A 16,933-nucleotide genomic window follows, 5' to 3' on the forward strand; every position below is an offset into this window, starting at 1 on the left:
TATATAATATATAAACTTTCTGCTCTTCATATAGTGTCTTAAAAGATTAATTAAGAGAATACCTTTTATTAGGATTTATTGTAAAACCCCATGCTTGTACATCCTTCTTTAAAATATTGCTCCAGCCTTTTTTTACATAATATCCTTGGGCGACGAACAACCAGCTGCACAACTTGTAGCGGTCGAATTTTAAAGCAATGTATATAAATAAGATGGTTGGGACGGGCAGCGACTGAGCCTAATGTGTGACACGGTTGCAACCTTTTCAGGTTTAAATTAATCAATTCAATACAAATGAAAACAACATATTTATAAATGTAAATTTTACAAATCGGATGTTCCAAAAGAGCAACTTCTTCCGTCCACCCTGGTCCCTGGCGTATCTTTTAGGTTTGGAAAAAAGATCTCACCGTCTACCTAGAGGCAAGCAAAATAATCAAAGCTGCTTTTGTTGACCATAGTCAAAAGGCCCCAATTGCATTATCTCTGATCACCATAGTCAAAAGGCCCCAATTGCATTATCTGCATCTCATTGATGAAACAAACATGGAATGGAAGAGACTGCAGAGATCGATCGATTAACTGATGAACGAACCCTGCCCAAAAATGACTTCTTTCAAATTTCTTATATTCCTTTCGTCTCTCTTCGTGATTTCGTTGCTTAGCCTTGCCAGTGGCAATGAAGCAGCACCCACTTACAAATATAACTTTTGCTCAGGGCCAGACGCAACCTTCACCGCCAACAGCATCTACCAATCCAATCTCGACCTCGTCCTCTCTTCTCTTTCCTCTAAAGCCACTCCGGTCACTGGGTTCTCCAACGCCTCCGCTGGCGAGGTCTCCGGGCTCTTTTTGTGCCGTGGCGACGTCAACACCCCAGTCTGTCAAGACTGCGTTGCCTACGCAGCCAAAGAGATACTAGGACGCTGCCCCCTTCAGAAAGGGGCTATAATATGGTACGACGAGTGCTTGTTACGTTACTCCAACTTCTCCATCTTCTCCACCATTAACTACGATCCCAGGCAAACCCTGCCGAACCCGCAGTCTATCCAAGAGGCAGATAGAGAGCGCTTCAGTCGGTTGATGGACAGCACATTGATTTCGTTGGCGACCCGTGCGTCGGATTCTGTGACTGGAAAGAAGTTTGCGACGAAGGAAGTGGAATTCAACAGTTCACTGTCCGCGTCACAGACGTTGTACAGCCTCGTGCAGTGCACGCCGGACCTGAGTGTGTACGATTGCTATAAATGTCTCCGAGTCACCATAGGAACTCTTCCTTCGTGCTGTGATGGAAGTCAAGGCGGAAGGGTTCTGCTACCAAGTTGTAATATTAGATTTGAAGTGTACCCATTTTACAACTTCACACCTGCTTCGCCTGCACTTCCTCCTCTTCCTCTTCCTCCAGGTATGAAAAGAGTTTGTACGTGATCCACTCAATTATCCGTCTGGGTTATTAGCAAGAGATATTATGATGTACGTAAAGATGTATATGCCAAATAATTTTTTTTTTTTTTAAGTTATTTAGTAATTTATCCGAACATATGAATCTCATATAAATTTTTTTATATTATTTGTCTAAATTACTAACCATTAGAACAAGTAAATTACGATGGATCCTTATCCCTAAAAAAATTTCTAATTCTCAATAGCTAATCTTTGAGTTTTAAAAATACTGTATTATTTTTAAAATAGGGAAAACGACCTTTTTTAAAAGTAAAAATAAAAATAAAAATAAAATTAAGAAATAAAATTTTTATTTATTTTTAATTTTTCGAATTTTTTTTATTATTTTAATTGAAAAATGACACGTGACAAGGGTATTATGAAAATATTTTGTCAAAATGTGCATTTTTCAAAGGTTTTAATAGTTTGGGGAGGCAGAGTGCAAGCCTTGATAGTTTGTGAGGCCATCCTGAAAAAGTGTAGTAGTTTAGGAGGCTAAATTATATTTTTTCCTATTTAATAAGTAATATTTTTTAAACCGCTCAATGTAAAAAATGGCTTAAATTTTGTAAATTTAAATTTTATAATTTCTTTAAAATGTTATGACATCCTTATCTCACACCAAGGGCTTTGGTGTTGGTGGTTGATTTGAATTATTCTTCACCCCTCCCTCGCCTCTCTTTTTCTCGTTTCCCTTGCGCCTCAATAAGCTATATATGTCCAGTTCGTTATAGAATACCAGATACAAAGGGCTTGCAACTCTCTCATATGAACGAACATGCGAGAATGAGAGATAGAAAACAGCCCTTGTAAATTATTAATGAACTTTGAGTTTAAGAGACATGATATGGTATGAGGATCAATATGTGGGTGTGAGAGGGGGAAGTATGTAAGGAGTATTTTATTTTTATTTTTTTTTGACCATTTTAAATCATTATTTATATAAAAAAAATAATTGCAACTTAATTGTATGAGGACCAATATCGTATACAAGCTATTCTAGCTATTCTAGTTTTTTTTCTTTCTTTCTTGCTCTAAAAGTCCATTTAAATCTATAATAAATAACAAACTCACAAAAACATTCCTCCATTGGATTATCTATCTTAAATCTAAAATAGAGTTCTGGTAGATTTGTGAATAGTGCAACTCTACATGTGGAGTTGCACTATTCACCAATCTATCCATTATTTTATTCTTTTCTACATACAAAAAGTTAAAAAAGTAAAATGACAAAAAGTAAAAAAGAGATAAAAAGAATAAAATAAGAGTAAAAAAAGAGTATAGAGTTAAGAATAGATAATCGGATGGAGTGTGCCTTTTAAAATTTATTATCTAAACTAGATAAAGTGAATTTTGATTAGCTATTTTAGATTAAAATATACACGATCCAATGTGAATGCTCTAACATGTATATAATGAAAAGGCATTATATATCTTTATGTTCGTTTCAGAAGAGAGTACGGTGTTCCTGCAATACATTGTTTTATTTCTATTCTTCTTCGGTGATGAGTAATTTGCTTTTAATTAATTGTTTCATTCTCGACTTGTCACCTGCTTTCTTCCCCCATTGACACCAGTTTGTTCCATAGCCTGCATGATTGGTTTCAAATCTAAGGAAATGATCGGTTTCAAAATGCAGTAAATTGGATTAATTGTTGCTTAAATTTGGCCTTGACTATTTGTGTATGATGATTTGATTAAATATGTTCTGTACAAAATATCTTTCGTCCTCATTTGACTGACATTTCTCCATCTTTTGACTGTTACAGGCAAGTCTAAGACTACTACTCTAACCCTTGCACTAGGTAACGCTAAGACTACTACTCTAACCCTTGCACTAGGCTCGTTTAATAACCCCCTCTCCCTTTCTTTATTTTCACCATTCTTAAAAAAAAATATATATCAACTTCAAAACATTCTTAATTTTTTTTTATTTTTTATATTACATCAACAATTTTTTTATTATTATTTAAATAAAAAAACTCATTACAATACAAAATTTTTCTACTTTCTCATATAAATTCATTTTATTTTATATCATATCAATAATTTTTTACTGTCACTTAACAAAAAAGTTCTCCCCATAAGGGTAGGGGAGGGGGTTATTAAACGGGGATGATGTTACGAGTTTACAACCGTTGTGCATCTTTTCATTGAGTTGGGTATTATTATAGAGGAGAAAATTTATCCAACTCTTGTTTCCGTCTTCAGGCATTGCCATAGTACGTGCAGGCATTGTTGCCATTTTTCTAGGTTTGGTGATCTTTTCGATCAGGCAGCAGAAGAGAGGATACTTTACAAGTAATTTAATGGTCTTTCGGAAAAGAGATGCAAAGAATGATCACTCTAAAACTGAGGAAATCATAAAGAAGTACGGATCAATGGCCCCAAAGCGATATACTTATTCAGATGTGAAGAAATTGACCAACTCATTGAAAGAAAAAGTTGGACAAGGAGGATATGGTGTTGTATACAAAGGGAAGCTACCTGATGGGCGTATGGTGGCAGTAAAAATTCTAAGTGCGTCTAAAGGTAATGGAGAAGAATTTATCAACGAAGTGGCTAGCATTAGTGGAACATCCCATATTAATATAGTCACTCTTTTAGGTTTCTGCTACGAGAGGACTAAAAGAGCTCTAATCTATGAATTCATGCTAAATGGATCTCTTGATAAGTTCATATATAATAAAGGATCTCCAATTGCAAATTGTCACTTGGACAGCAAGACTATGTTTCAAATTGCGGTTGGCATTGCCCGAGGACTAGAATACTTGCACCGTGGATGTAACACAAGGATCTTACATTTTGACATAAAACCACATAATATACTTTTGGATGAGGATATGCGCCCAAAAATCTCTGATTTTGGCCTTGCTAAATTATGCAAAACAAAAGAGAGTATCGTGTCAATGACGGGCATGAGAGGGACTGTAGGATTTATTGCCCCAGAAGTATTTAGTCGGAGCTTTGGTGGAGTCTCTCACAAGTCTGACGTTTACAGCTATGGAATGTTAGTTCTTGAAATGGTTGGAGGAAGGAAAAATTTTGATGGTGAACTCTCTCATACCAGCGAGACATATTTTCCACATTGAATTTATACGAAACTTGAACAGGACAAAAACTCTGATACTTTTGAGAATATAACAGAAGTGGCAGAAGAAGAGACAACAAAAAAGATGATACTAGTTAGTTTGTGGTGCATTCAGACCAATCCTTCAAATCGGCCATCAATTGGTAAGGCAATAGAGATGTTAGAAGGATCCCTTCAAGCCTTACCATTTCCACCAAAGCCTTTCTTGGTTTCACCTACCACGTCACCTTAAGATTCTTCCGTGACTTGATAGTCATAAAAATCCAACATTTCAAATCTGTGCAATTGTATCTAAAATTCAAAAAAGAATAGATAATCTTGTTGCTGTGTTTTGCTTGCTTACACAATGTTGTATATATACAATTTTACATTGAGACAAATCGCTCGGAACTTGGAGAGAAAATTTCAATTTTGTGTTCAATTATGAAAGGAAGAGGAGAGTGGCTAGCTAATTACAGGGTTAACTCCGCTCCCTTTGTTTGTGGTGGTGACTGTAGTTGGGGATGACTCCACCCCATGTTAGGGAGTGGCCAAGTCATCCATTGATTTTTTTTTTTTTTGGAAAATAATATAATTGTAATATATTATTTATAAATTCCGTAAAAATAGATAGATTTTTTTTTTAAAATGAAATTAGACAAAAGGATGAATTTAATAACGGAGAGAAAGTTTCCTTGAAAAATGCTACACCATATATAATTATATATCTTATAAAATGTGGTGAAAGACATTTCCCTAGGCTTACATAGTGACATAGGGTTGGACTATTGTATTCCAGTCTTAAGTTATGAATATTTAGAGATTGATTGTAATTATTTTTTTCTTGCGTCCGTTCACCTATACAAAAAATGTGGGACCATTTTTTTTTTTCCTGTGTCACTGTGTTTGGATATGGTGAATTTGCCGCATAGTTTGAGGGTTGGAATAATTGGTTAAAGTATGTGCAGTGAACATACCTAAACAATTGTTGCATCTACATCAAGATTAGTCGCATCAATCTCGACTTTTGAAGATTCGGGCGTCCTCGATGATAGTGGAACAATTTTTTTGCTCTTGATATATGTATATCAAACCAATTGCGTCTCCTCCATCCCACCATTAAAATTTCACCTTTATAAGTGAGAATTAACCCTTGATCATGATCATCATGAGGATGTGTTCTTGGTGCAATCTGACTTGCAACTGATTCATAAGTATGTACTTGATCATGTTAATTTGCTGAAGGCTTGACTGATGTGTTCGGTAATTATCTGACCCCAACTTGAAAATGGGTCTTCGAGTGGTCCATCTCAACCAGGCCCAATAGGTTGGCCCAATCAGTTTGACAAGTCTTCCTCGGGTAGTGAATCCTTGTTCGGCTGGTGAAGGCTACTTTGAATGATGAGGTTTTTGTTCGGATGACCGGAATCTCATAGTTGTGCCAAGGACACCTCGACACCGAATTACATAAAGCGCGCGCTTCATGAACAACCAACAAAGAGCCCGAGATGGAAGATCCCCACATTTATTAGGATCTTTAGGCATTTATTAGACAAGAGACTAGATGGTCAAATTGAGTCAGAAGGCAAGATGGATAGTAGCATCACACGTCGCTCCTCAGGCCGACTCATTATACCAAACGGTCAGAACGTCATAAATGGCCGTCAATTATGTCATCTCTAGTCACTATTCACCCACACCAAGTGGACATCAATCTAATTAAAGATGGTGAAAGCTCATATGTGCAAATTCGAGCAAACGAGGGTGATATAAATAGCAGGGATAAATTTGGTAACACCTAACTTCTCTAATAGCATTTATGCTCATTCTCAAAAACCCTCACTAACTTAACTATCGGAGGAGGTGCCGCCAACCAACCCTCGGCAAGCCTTTTTTGTCTTGCATAACGTAGCATTCTCTAGCGAAGACCCAATCAACAACCAATACGTCACCATACGAAAACTGTCATCAACAAAAAAAATTTGATTCATAAGGTTTTTTGGTGCATTTGTTACATAAAAGGGTTAATTAAAAAATAAAAGATGAAAGGATCCCTAGGGTTGGCCTAAATTACGAATCACTACATGTGGTACAAAAAATTCATGGAGGGTTATTGTGGTAAACTATAATTAGGAATCACTCCTTGAACCCATTTTTTATCCACCAAGTTAATAGAGTCTGTTAGTTTGCCATGTCATACCAAATAGGAAATCGACACGTGTCCATCTTAGCCAGTAAAAAAAATTTCTTTTTTCTACCGGCTAAGATGACACATCAAATCTCTTTAATATATTTCAAATAAGAGATTTGATGTGTCATCTTAGCCGGGAGAAAAAAGTTAATCTAATAGTGAGATTGAGTGAACTAACCTATTTTTTCTTTCATCTTCAAAAACACTTCATTATAACAACTTAGAAGCTAGAAATACAGCATGAAGTAAAATAATACAGTACTTACATGAACAACAAAATATCATATCAGGTAACCAAATTTGCTTTTCAACCATAAACATAACAAGGTAATAAAATTCACTTTAACTTTATTCAATATCAATCATGGAAATATTTCTGCATATAGGTTGCAATCAATAAACTTATTCATCATTGCCAACATCATAAAACATCAACTTCAGGCCTTGGCATATTCTCATGGTCTTTTTTTGAATTAGGAATCCCAATGTAAAGGATTTTCTATCCTTATAAGTATTTTTCTTGGTTTTGTGTATATTTTTGGTTTGTATGATGATGGATGAATGAATGTTCAGATAATTATAGATGGAATGTTTTCGATGTTTATGGAAATATACTGATAGTAAAGTTATATTGAAAAGATATGAACAATTTGAGATGCTCATTCTCCAAGATTACAACCAATTCCACAAATATTCTTAGCTACTTTCTCACTGCCGATTGCAAAGAATATTATAGAGCCTATACTGTTGCAACGGCCATCCAGGTGGATCAGCTAATCTACATCAGCCAAAACGCAAACAACAACAAATAAAACGCAGAAAATAAAGGGCATACAAAACGCAATCCCATAACACATTAAACGCAGAAATTAAAGATAGTTGAAGACAGCTGGCTTCTCGATTCTTCCACTCCTACACGCGTATCTTGGAAAACGCGCGTTACTTGAATTTCGCCTGAATTCCTGCCATTGAGTAACACACGTCACCCATGCCCACGGTCCATCACTCAAGTTTCAAGACTCGTCTCTCTTGACTGGTCTTCCTCCATAGTCAAACATTTAGCCTTCTAACCTTAACCAGTCTTTCCATTAACGTCCTTAACACCCAATTTCATTTTCAAACTATCAATTTGGATATTTGACATCTCTTCGAACCTTAATTTCACCTTAATCCAAACCCTAGTTTCCCATTTTTATCAAATTTATCATATCCAACCTAAATTAAATATTCAAGCAAGCAATTTAATCCTCTAATAACACAATGGAACTATCAATTTGAAACAATTAACTCCAAGAACCGAAATCCTTACTTTTCATGCATAAACAACCCTAATATTAAAATTTCTAAAATTTATCGTCACCCAATACAATGTGGATGATCTAACACATGATTCTGACATCTATTGACATAAACGAACCATCAACTCCGATAAATTAAAGCCGAATCATAAAAGCCTAGCATTTGACCTTTTAGAACCCTAAGTTCAAAGACTTTCAAATTTCACAAGGAGCTAATACATATTTCCTTAAATTGACACCACAAAATGAAAGAATAGATCAGTTTTTTGTACCTCCACATAATCAATTGAAGAAAAACATGCAATTTGGATCTTGTTGGATCACGGGTCGCCACTGGTTTGGTCAGAAATTTAAGTTTTTGGGTCGAAAGACGACGGCTTCAAGGCGAGAGAAGGCGGACCAAGGTGTTGGATTGAATCGGGCAAAGATCCAAACAATTTTGCGAGATTTGGCCAAGGAAAGTTCAAATCTCGCTCCTCTTTGGCGGCAACGGGGAGGGAGAGGGGCAACAACAGCTCATTCCCCGCCCCTCTCTCTCTCCCTCCCCATCTCTTTCTCCCTCTCTCTCTTTCCCTCCCTCTCTTTCATTCAATGCCAGCAATACACGGGTTTTCACATGGGCTAACAGTGCTGCGTCCCCCGTTTTCTTTTTCTAAAATAAACAAAAACTTTGTGACAATTGCAATGTTGTCCCTCCATTTCTCTTAATCTCAAATGTAGCCCTTATTATCTTTAATTATCAATCAATTCATGAATAAAATATGAGAAGAAAGTTTAGAGTTTTTTTGGGGGAGTTTGATAGAAAAGTACAAAGAGATCGAAGAAAGTTTGGGGTTTTTACAGTAAGGTTTTAGTTTTCTCATGCCTGCAAATTGTTCTTGTGGTGTACTCCTTACGTTTATACCATTCCTATGCATGGCAGCCAGCACAATTACAACCATAGAATCCTTGAAATTTGATTTGGCTACAATAGAAGCTGCCACACACAAATTCTCAGATGACAACAAGCTGGGAGGAGGTGGATTTGGTGAGGTTTACAAGGTATGTAATTGGTATTTATTGTTTACCGTTGTTTTTTATTATTATTGTTATTATTATTTATTAAAAAAATATAAAATCAGTACATGTGGTTGTACTGATTTGCAATTAGTTCTTTAAAGTTTAAAAAGTCGCTAAAAACTTCGAGTAATTCTAAAAGCCACTCTTGTGTCATTATTATATCCCTTCAAGAATGATGTGAATTTTAAAATTACCACTTGATCAAAATTCAGTAGTGATCAATCACAAGCTTAATGATAATTTTAAAAGCCAAGTCATTTTTAGAATGATACAATAGTGACTTCTACCATTACTCTAAAACTCCTTATAATAAACAAAAGTTTTTGATGAAAACTGTTAGAGTGCTATACCAATACCAATAATACGTGTCCCTTTATAATAAAAAATAAAAAAGAAACAATATATATAATAAAAGATAAAGGAAAATATATATATATATATATATTCAAGTGCCTAGTCGGACTACCACTAGATTGGTCGAATGAGGTGGCCGAACTATCCTCATACCCCCTTAAATTCTTTGGAAAAAGTCTACATACTCCTCTCAAATTAAACTACCATCCAATTAACAATGTCCTCCTTCTCCAAACTTTCAACTGTGACATTTGTCCTCCAAACTATCAAAACATTGTTAATGTCCTTTCAAAGTCAGCAAAAAGACAAAATGATTTTATAATTTTTTTTAATAAAACAAAAATACCCATATAAATAAATAAAAAAGGATAAAAAAAATTATTTAATTTTTTTATTTTAAAAAAAAAATTCTTTTATTTAAAAAAAATACGAAATATTTTTTTTATAAAAAAACATAATTTTTAAAATGAAAATTTGATTTTTATTTAAAAAAATGATTTTTTTTTTCTTTATAAAAAAAGTTATTTTTAATTTTATAAATAAAAAACGAAAATCTTTTTAAATTTTCTGTTTAATTTTAAATTTGACCACCCTTGGTTTTTATGTATTTATTTTTTAATTTGTGTTTTTAGGTTTTTTTTTTTTAAAAAAAAAAAATTTATTTCACTTAGGGTAATTTGGTTATTGGGGGAACATTGACATTTTTTGTAAGTTTGGGAAGACATTGTCAATTGAGCATTAGTTTGAGGGGGGTACGTGGACTTTACCGAATTTCTTTTCTCATATTTATATTCTTTTTCTTTTTCTTTTTATATTTTGTATTATAAGGGATACATGTATTAGTATTTATGCCAATGTATCACTCTGACCGTTTAAGTCAAACTTTCAAACGGAAGTTTGAGGAAGGGAGCGATTTAAGATTTTTAAGCCCAACCATTTTGAAAACCCTAAATAGCTAATTGCAAATGGATGCAATCATATAGATTGATTTTTGCATGTTTCCCTTTATTATTATTTTTTCAAGAGAATAGTAATCATATAAGTGTAACGAATTTAATGCATGCAAAATCTGAAAAATTCAAAATTCGGAAGCTTCAAATTCATATATAATGTAAACTGTTCTAACTATTGGTTCAAATATATTCTTAGGGTATATTACCCAATGGACAAAAAATAGTTGTGAAAGGGTTGTCGATGAATTCAAAACAAGTTGCAGATTCAGGGGAATTTAAGAATGAGGTTATTTTGCCAGCCAAGCTTCAACATCGAAACCTTGTGAGATTATTGGGATTTTGCTGGGAAGGAGAAGAAAAAATACTCGTCTATGAATTTGTGTCCAACAAAAGCCTTGACTATTTTCTATTTGGTCAGTCATTTCTAGGCATATGTCCATTTCCTAGCTTGTTTATCATATGAAATGCTTGGATCTTGTTTGCAGCTCAATTTTTAGTCAACTTTTATCATCTGATCTTCAACCATCTAATTCTGATTCATTTATTGTAACTTGAATTTTGATGATTGTGTAGACTCTGAAAAGCAAAGAGTATTAGATTGGTCAAAAAGACACAAGATTATTGAAAGAATTGCTCGAGGAATCCTTTATCTTCATGAAGATTCTCAACTTAGAGTTATACATCGTGATCTTAAAGCTAGCAACATACGACTAGATGAGGACATGAATCCAAAAATTTCAGATTTTGGTGTAGCAAGAATTTTTGGAGTTGATCAAACTGAAGGAAATACTAGTACAATTGTTGGGACATAGTAAGTATTGGACTATATAGTATCCATATATTCGTGACTAAAATCTAAGAAAAATGTTATTAATGATTAGTGATCTTATTAATTTGTTCATACTAAAAATCTAATCATAGGAAAGAAGGGAAAATAAATGTCATTCTAACATTCTAATTGGAGAAATTAATATGTTGTCATTGATAAACATAATTCTAAGGTTTCATTCTAATTAGTTGATAATACTGGTTTATAGCGGTTACATGTCTCCAGAATATGCACTACATGGACAATTTTCTGTGAAGTCCGATGTATACAGTTTTGGTGTCCTAATACTAGAGATTTTAAGTGGCAACAATATCTCTTCTTTCTATCAATCAGACACCGCTACAGACCTGTTGACCCATGTGAGTATGAAAAACATATTATGATATTTTCTTTTTTTGGGTATTATAGTTTATCTCTTCAAACTACAACATCATTTTCAGTTACATTTCTAAAATACGACTAACTGTAAGTCGGACTAACAAATTACTAACATATTATGAGTTACCTCTTTAAGATGACTATTTTTCTATTATTTTGTATAGAAGCACACCCGTATTTGTAACACCCCACGGGATATTTATAATATACGTACGTACAGAAGGGTGACACTAAAAGAATATTGACCAATCAATGCAGGCTTGGAAAAATTGGAGCAATGGAGCATCCTTGAAGTTGTTGGATCCGAGTTTGAGAGATTCCTACTCAATAAATGAAGTCATCCGCTGTATCCATATTGGCTTGCTATGTGTTCAGGAAAATCCAGCCGACAGACCCACAATGGCATCAATAAATCTCATGCCCAGCAGTGACACTATTACTCTGTCATCGCCTCAAAAGCCAGCGTTCTTCCGTCACAGAGGAATAGAGCCAAACATGCCATAAAGGAGCAGGAGTCAGTTCAATCTACAAGCAATTAGTCAATGCCATTGTCTACCAATGAAACACCAACAGCGTCAGTAGCAGGGTTTCTTAAAAATTAGGTATATTTTTTTCTTTGTCATGAAACTCAAACGCTACGTTCCATTCAACCGTTCTTTAATTAACTTGTCATCAACCAAAGACAAGAAAGAAAAATAATGGGGAAAATACGCCCCAATATTGGTTTGTTTCCATGAGCTTGGTTTGTTTGATATCTCACACAATTCATTGATATTGGCTAATTATGAAACTCACACGATCTGTCTTCGTACACGACTCTTTGAGAAGGAGTGAGAGATCAGAGAGATTTAGATGCACACAAACTATTTTGTTATATTTTAAGCAAAATACAACATTATCTTCCTCACAGTGACAGTCAAAATCTTCGTCACGAATGATTAATTCATCAATAAGACCATTATCAGCAATGTGATCATCACGAACAATATGATCATCAATTGCTTGAGACCCTGCCTCCGAATGATTTGAAACAGAATGGGGAATATCAACAACACAACCCCCTTCTTGACCAGAACATTGATCAAGGGTATCATTAGCAAATACACCTTGATCTACAGAGATTTCCGGTACCAGACTATTTACAGGGATACTCTTACCAATTGCTGCAGTCAGATTACCTCTCCCCCGCCCTTTACCCCTGGTTGATTTTCTTGCCATTTCCTCAAACCCCTCTAATTCTCACCACCAGAAGCAAAAATAAACCAACCAAATCAAGAAGGATTGGAAAGGAAAAGAAACCTGCTTCGATGATTTCTCCGATATCCAGCCATCAACCTCAACAAGCACGCGCTGTCACCCACCGTCCAAGCTTCAAATTTTATTTTTCCCACTTAAATCACAAAAGGAGAGCTGACGTGCCGAGAGCTCTCTCAGCACTTAAAACCCGAAAACTCCTGATGGATGACCAATAACCCAAAGAAACGAAAAATTTGGATACATTTCTCACAAAATCTCCTCTTTTAGTGGACTTGTTATAATAATCACTACACAAAAATCTAACAATCTACCTAGGAACAAGGACGGAATTAGGGGGGTCGGTAGGGGCTATGCCCCCCGCCCCCTCCTCAATTCCAAAAAAAAAAAAAAAAAAAAATTTAAGTTAAAAATTAAAAGAATTAACTTACTAGTCTCTAACAACAAATTTTTTTGGTCTCTGACCCCTGCCCATTTAAGCTTTTGGCTCGGTTCCTGTCTTAGTACATATCTTCTATTTTCTTCCTTTCTCTATTCTATCACTAAAGATTCTTTTATATTTCTCTTGGAATGATATTATTATAAGGAAAAGTAACAAATTAGTTCTTAGGTTTCCGGAAAGAAAAATCACATCGTCAGTTGTTAACGTTTTAAAAACACTAATTCCATTAGTTTTTCCGTCAGTTTGTTGACAAAGTATTCACCACATCAATTAGTTGCTAAGTCACATGTAGGGTAGGCTTGCAGCCACGTAATAATGTGGGCATATCAAATGCACAATCTATGTAAAATTTCAAATTATATATCATAAAAAAAAAAAAAAAAAGAAGAAAAAAAAGCGACATCGAGGTGGATTGGGTCTCTTCTCCTTCACATAAGTAGAGGGAGGAGACAGAAACGGAGGGAGGGAGGGCCAGTATGGGGCTCGGCTCTATCCATTCTCTTAAAAAATTTATTTACCATAAATCCAACGCTAAATGGGAGCCATGCACACCACACCCCTTTATTTTACATTTTTTTTTAATCTAAAAAATTGTTGAGATGTTTCATAATAAGATTCTAATTTGGCTTTTTTATATTTCTCCTCCCTCTGATAGTCTAACATGAGGACAAGTAAACAACCAGCAATTTTAAAAAAATATTAATATGAATAACTAATAAAACGCACATGAAATAATTATCATCGACAATCTCTTCATTGTTAGAAGGGATTGGAATGAAACATCCTGATCACATCCGCAACGTTATCATATTTGAGTTCAGATTGATAAAGATGAAACTTTAAAGTTAGAAATATCATAGTTAGTAAATCATCATATGGAGTTGTCTCACTTTAATCAAATATGAGGTTATAGCTTCGAGTTTCAATTTTTAGGTCTATCAAAAGATAACGTGTGAAAAAAGAAGAAGAAACAATTTTAAAAACGTCAGGTTTCATTTTAATAGATGATTGAATTGAAAATTGTAATATATTAAGAAAAAATTATTTTATATCTTTCATTTTATTTATATTTTGTTAAGATTATATGTATACTAATTTTATTTTATATATATATTAATTTAATTTGTCTCAATATATTTTCCAATCATATTTGAGCCTCTTCCATGAAAATTCATGGTTCTATCCTTGGGTAGAGGCCACACAATCTACCGAACTCACAAAAAGAGTGAAGAGCTTTTTGACAGAAGAGGTGGGTGGAGCTGTAGGAGTGTACAAGCGGTTGCGGTAGCAGTTATTTGCTCATAACCACTACTGCAACCGGGGTCCCCGGTTATGCCTATTTTAACAACCGCAACAGCACCGGCCTACCGGTTGCGGTTTTTACTAACTGCCGGTTATCCGGTTATTAACCGGATAAATAGTTTTCTTTTATTGTTGCAATTTTTAAATTTTTTTTTTAATAAAAAACCAAGTTTCTAGCAACTCAAATTTTCAATTTTCATAACAAATTAACAATATAACATAAAATACTTGCCATTCTCATTCTAAGCGTCTCACAAATTACAAATATCTCTCCATTAGTTGATATTTGCATATGTTATTGAGTGTGAAATGGACAGGTTAGGATTTGTCGGCCCCATTGAAGTTAATAGCCATTAGCCACGTCAAAGAGCAGAAAATGGCATTATTCAGATCCTCTACGAGGTGTAACACATGCAGTATCCTCTCCCTTCTCATTTTTGGGCCAGACATTTCAGGTGATCTTTTGAACCAAAAAAACATTAGTTTGGACATGAAATGAGTGAGCGTGTACCAAGGCGTGTAATGTATTAGTAACTTAGTGTAATTATATATAAAATAAAAACCGGTTACGATTACCCGGTTATTAACTGGTTTTTTAAAGAGCAATAACCAGTAATTACAACTGGGCACTCGGTTATTTCCGGTTTTTCGATTTTTCGGTTTTCCTGGTTAGCGGTTATTGCCAGTTACCAGTTATTTGCGGTTATTAACCACACCACTTGTACACCCCTAAGTTGAGGCCACAACGTTGCCCTTTTTGCTAGAAGGGGGTGGGTAGAGACCAATAGACCACAACAGCATCAACCTTTGCACATGGGTGGAGGTACACCCTACTTTCTTTTAATTAGATATAATTAAAATTTGGGGAAAAAAAAAAAAAAGTCCACAAAGCCTTCTCAAATTACGACTTAATTAACTGTGTTTCATCCGAACTTTAGATTTCAATAATGTCTTCCCAAACTATAAAAAATTGTCAATGCCTCTCTCACCTCAAATGACAAAACTACTCTTAATAAAAATTAATTAACTCAAAGGTTCCTATGATAGATGATAATAAAAATTTACGCCTTGAAGTCAATTTCCATACGTACACTAAGTTGATAAAAATTGTTACGTTGCCATGCCAGTCCAATAAAAATGCGACTCTTAGCACTCTTTAATAAAAAATAAAAAAAATAAAAAAATATATATACTAAAAATAATATTATTTAAAAAGAAAAAGAAAAAGAGGAAGGGGTGGCTGTCGCCCCCCCCCCCCCACATGGGCTGGGGGTGGCTCACAGGCTATCCCTAAAGGGGTGGCCGACAGGCAGCAACCCCTTCCTCTTTTTCCTTTTTCAAAATAATTTTTTTTAGTCTTATATATTTATATTTTTATTAAAGTGACACGTGTTGCGTTTTTATTGGCGTAATGTGGCAACCTAACGATTAAGTTTGTGGAGGAAAATTGACTTTAGAGAGTAAATTGTTATTATTGCATACACACGGACCTCTGAGTTAATTTTTATACAACAGGGACCAATGATGCAACTTTTTTTTTTTAGAAAAAAAAAACTACAAATTAATTATTAATTAATTATTTTTTTTAAAAAAAAGTCAAAATCCATTGCTGGAACATGGGGTGCCCGAATCAGTAGTTAGTTCCACCACCCCCTTTAGCTACCTACAATAGTTATGGAGGTGGTTCAGCCACCCCCAGATATGGCTAGAGGGGGTAGTGTAAAGACCGAAAAATTATATAGGGAGTTTAACAAATAATAAGATTATATTTATTAAATTGATGTGATCAATATTTATATTATGGAAATAAAATACCATGGTGTTAAGATGAATAAATTATAGTAGGTTTCAGTTGAGTAAATAATTAATCACATTAGCCAATGTGTTGATAAGATTAAATGTGGGGTTAGATATTAAATGTTAAATGATAGGATTAATAGATTTGGGGGTCCTAGTATAACTAATAATAGTTGGAGGTTTAAAGAATAAGGAAATCTCCCCACCCCCTCACGTCTCGCCACGTGTCCCTTATCTTATCCCATTCTTTCTTTTCTTTTTCTCTTTTCTTTCTTCTCTTCCTCACCCGCGCAGCCCCTGCTGCACACCCATTTCATGTTCTTCTTCTCCCTTTCTTCTTTCTTCTTCATTTCTTCTTCTTTGCTCTTCTGCCCGAGCGACCCACAGAGAGAGAATGAGAGAGAGATCGAGAGACTGAGAGGGAAAGAGAGAGACAGAGAGCATGAGATAGAGGGAGATCGAGAGAGAGTGAGAAGAAAGGATCCGGTGGATCCGTGAGCTAGAGACCCGACGGAGAGAGCAAGGGGAGCCAATTTCAGGCAAGCCCGTGACCCGCAACCCGC

At 34.9% G+C, this 16,933-nt stretch overlaps 1 protein-coding gene across 1 annotated transcript; it reads left to right on the forward strand.

Moving 5' to 3' along the window:
- Positions 1 to 559: 559 nt before the first annotated feature.
- On the forward strand, positions 560 to 11,702 carry LOC133869405 (cysteine-rich receptor-like protein kinase 25). Its single transcript, XM_062306398.1, has 5 exons — positions 560 to 1,405; positions 8,925 to 9,043; positions 10,565 to 10,781; positions 10,942 to 11,179; positions 11,406 to 11,702. The coding sequence occupies exons 1-5, from the start codon at positions 586 to 588 to the stop codon at positions 11,578 to 11,580; spliced, it is 1,569 nt and encodes a 522-aa protein (XP_062162382.1). The 5' UTR covers positions 560 to 585; the 3' UTR covers positions 11,581 to 11,702.
- The last annotated feature ends 5,231 nt before the right edge of the window (positions 11,703 to 16,933 follow it).

This window comes from Alnus glutinosa, chromosome 5, assembly GCF_958979055.1.
Source record: "Alnus glutinosa chromosome 5, dhAlnGlut1.1, whole genome shotgun sequence".
NCBI lineage: Eukaryota > Viridiplantae > Streptophyta > Magnoliopsida > Fagales > Betulaceae > Alnus > Alnus glutinosa.

Coding starts and splice junctions, on each gene's coding strand:
- LOC133869405 (XM_062306398.1), top strand. CDS start 586: ATGAACGAACCCTGCCCAAAAATGACTTCTTTCAAATTTCTTATATTC. Junction 9,044..10,564: donor GATTTGGTGAGGTTTACAAG/GTATGTAATTGG, acceptor ATATATTCTTAG/GGTATATTACCCAATGGACA. Junction 10,782..10,941: donor CCTTGACTATTTTCTATTTG/GTCAGTCATTTC, acceptor ATGATTGTGTAG/ACTCTGAAAAGCAAAGAGTA.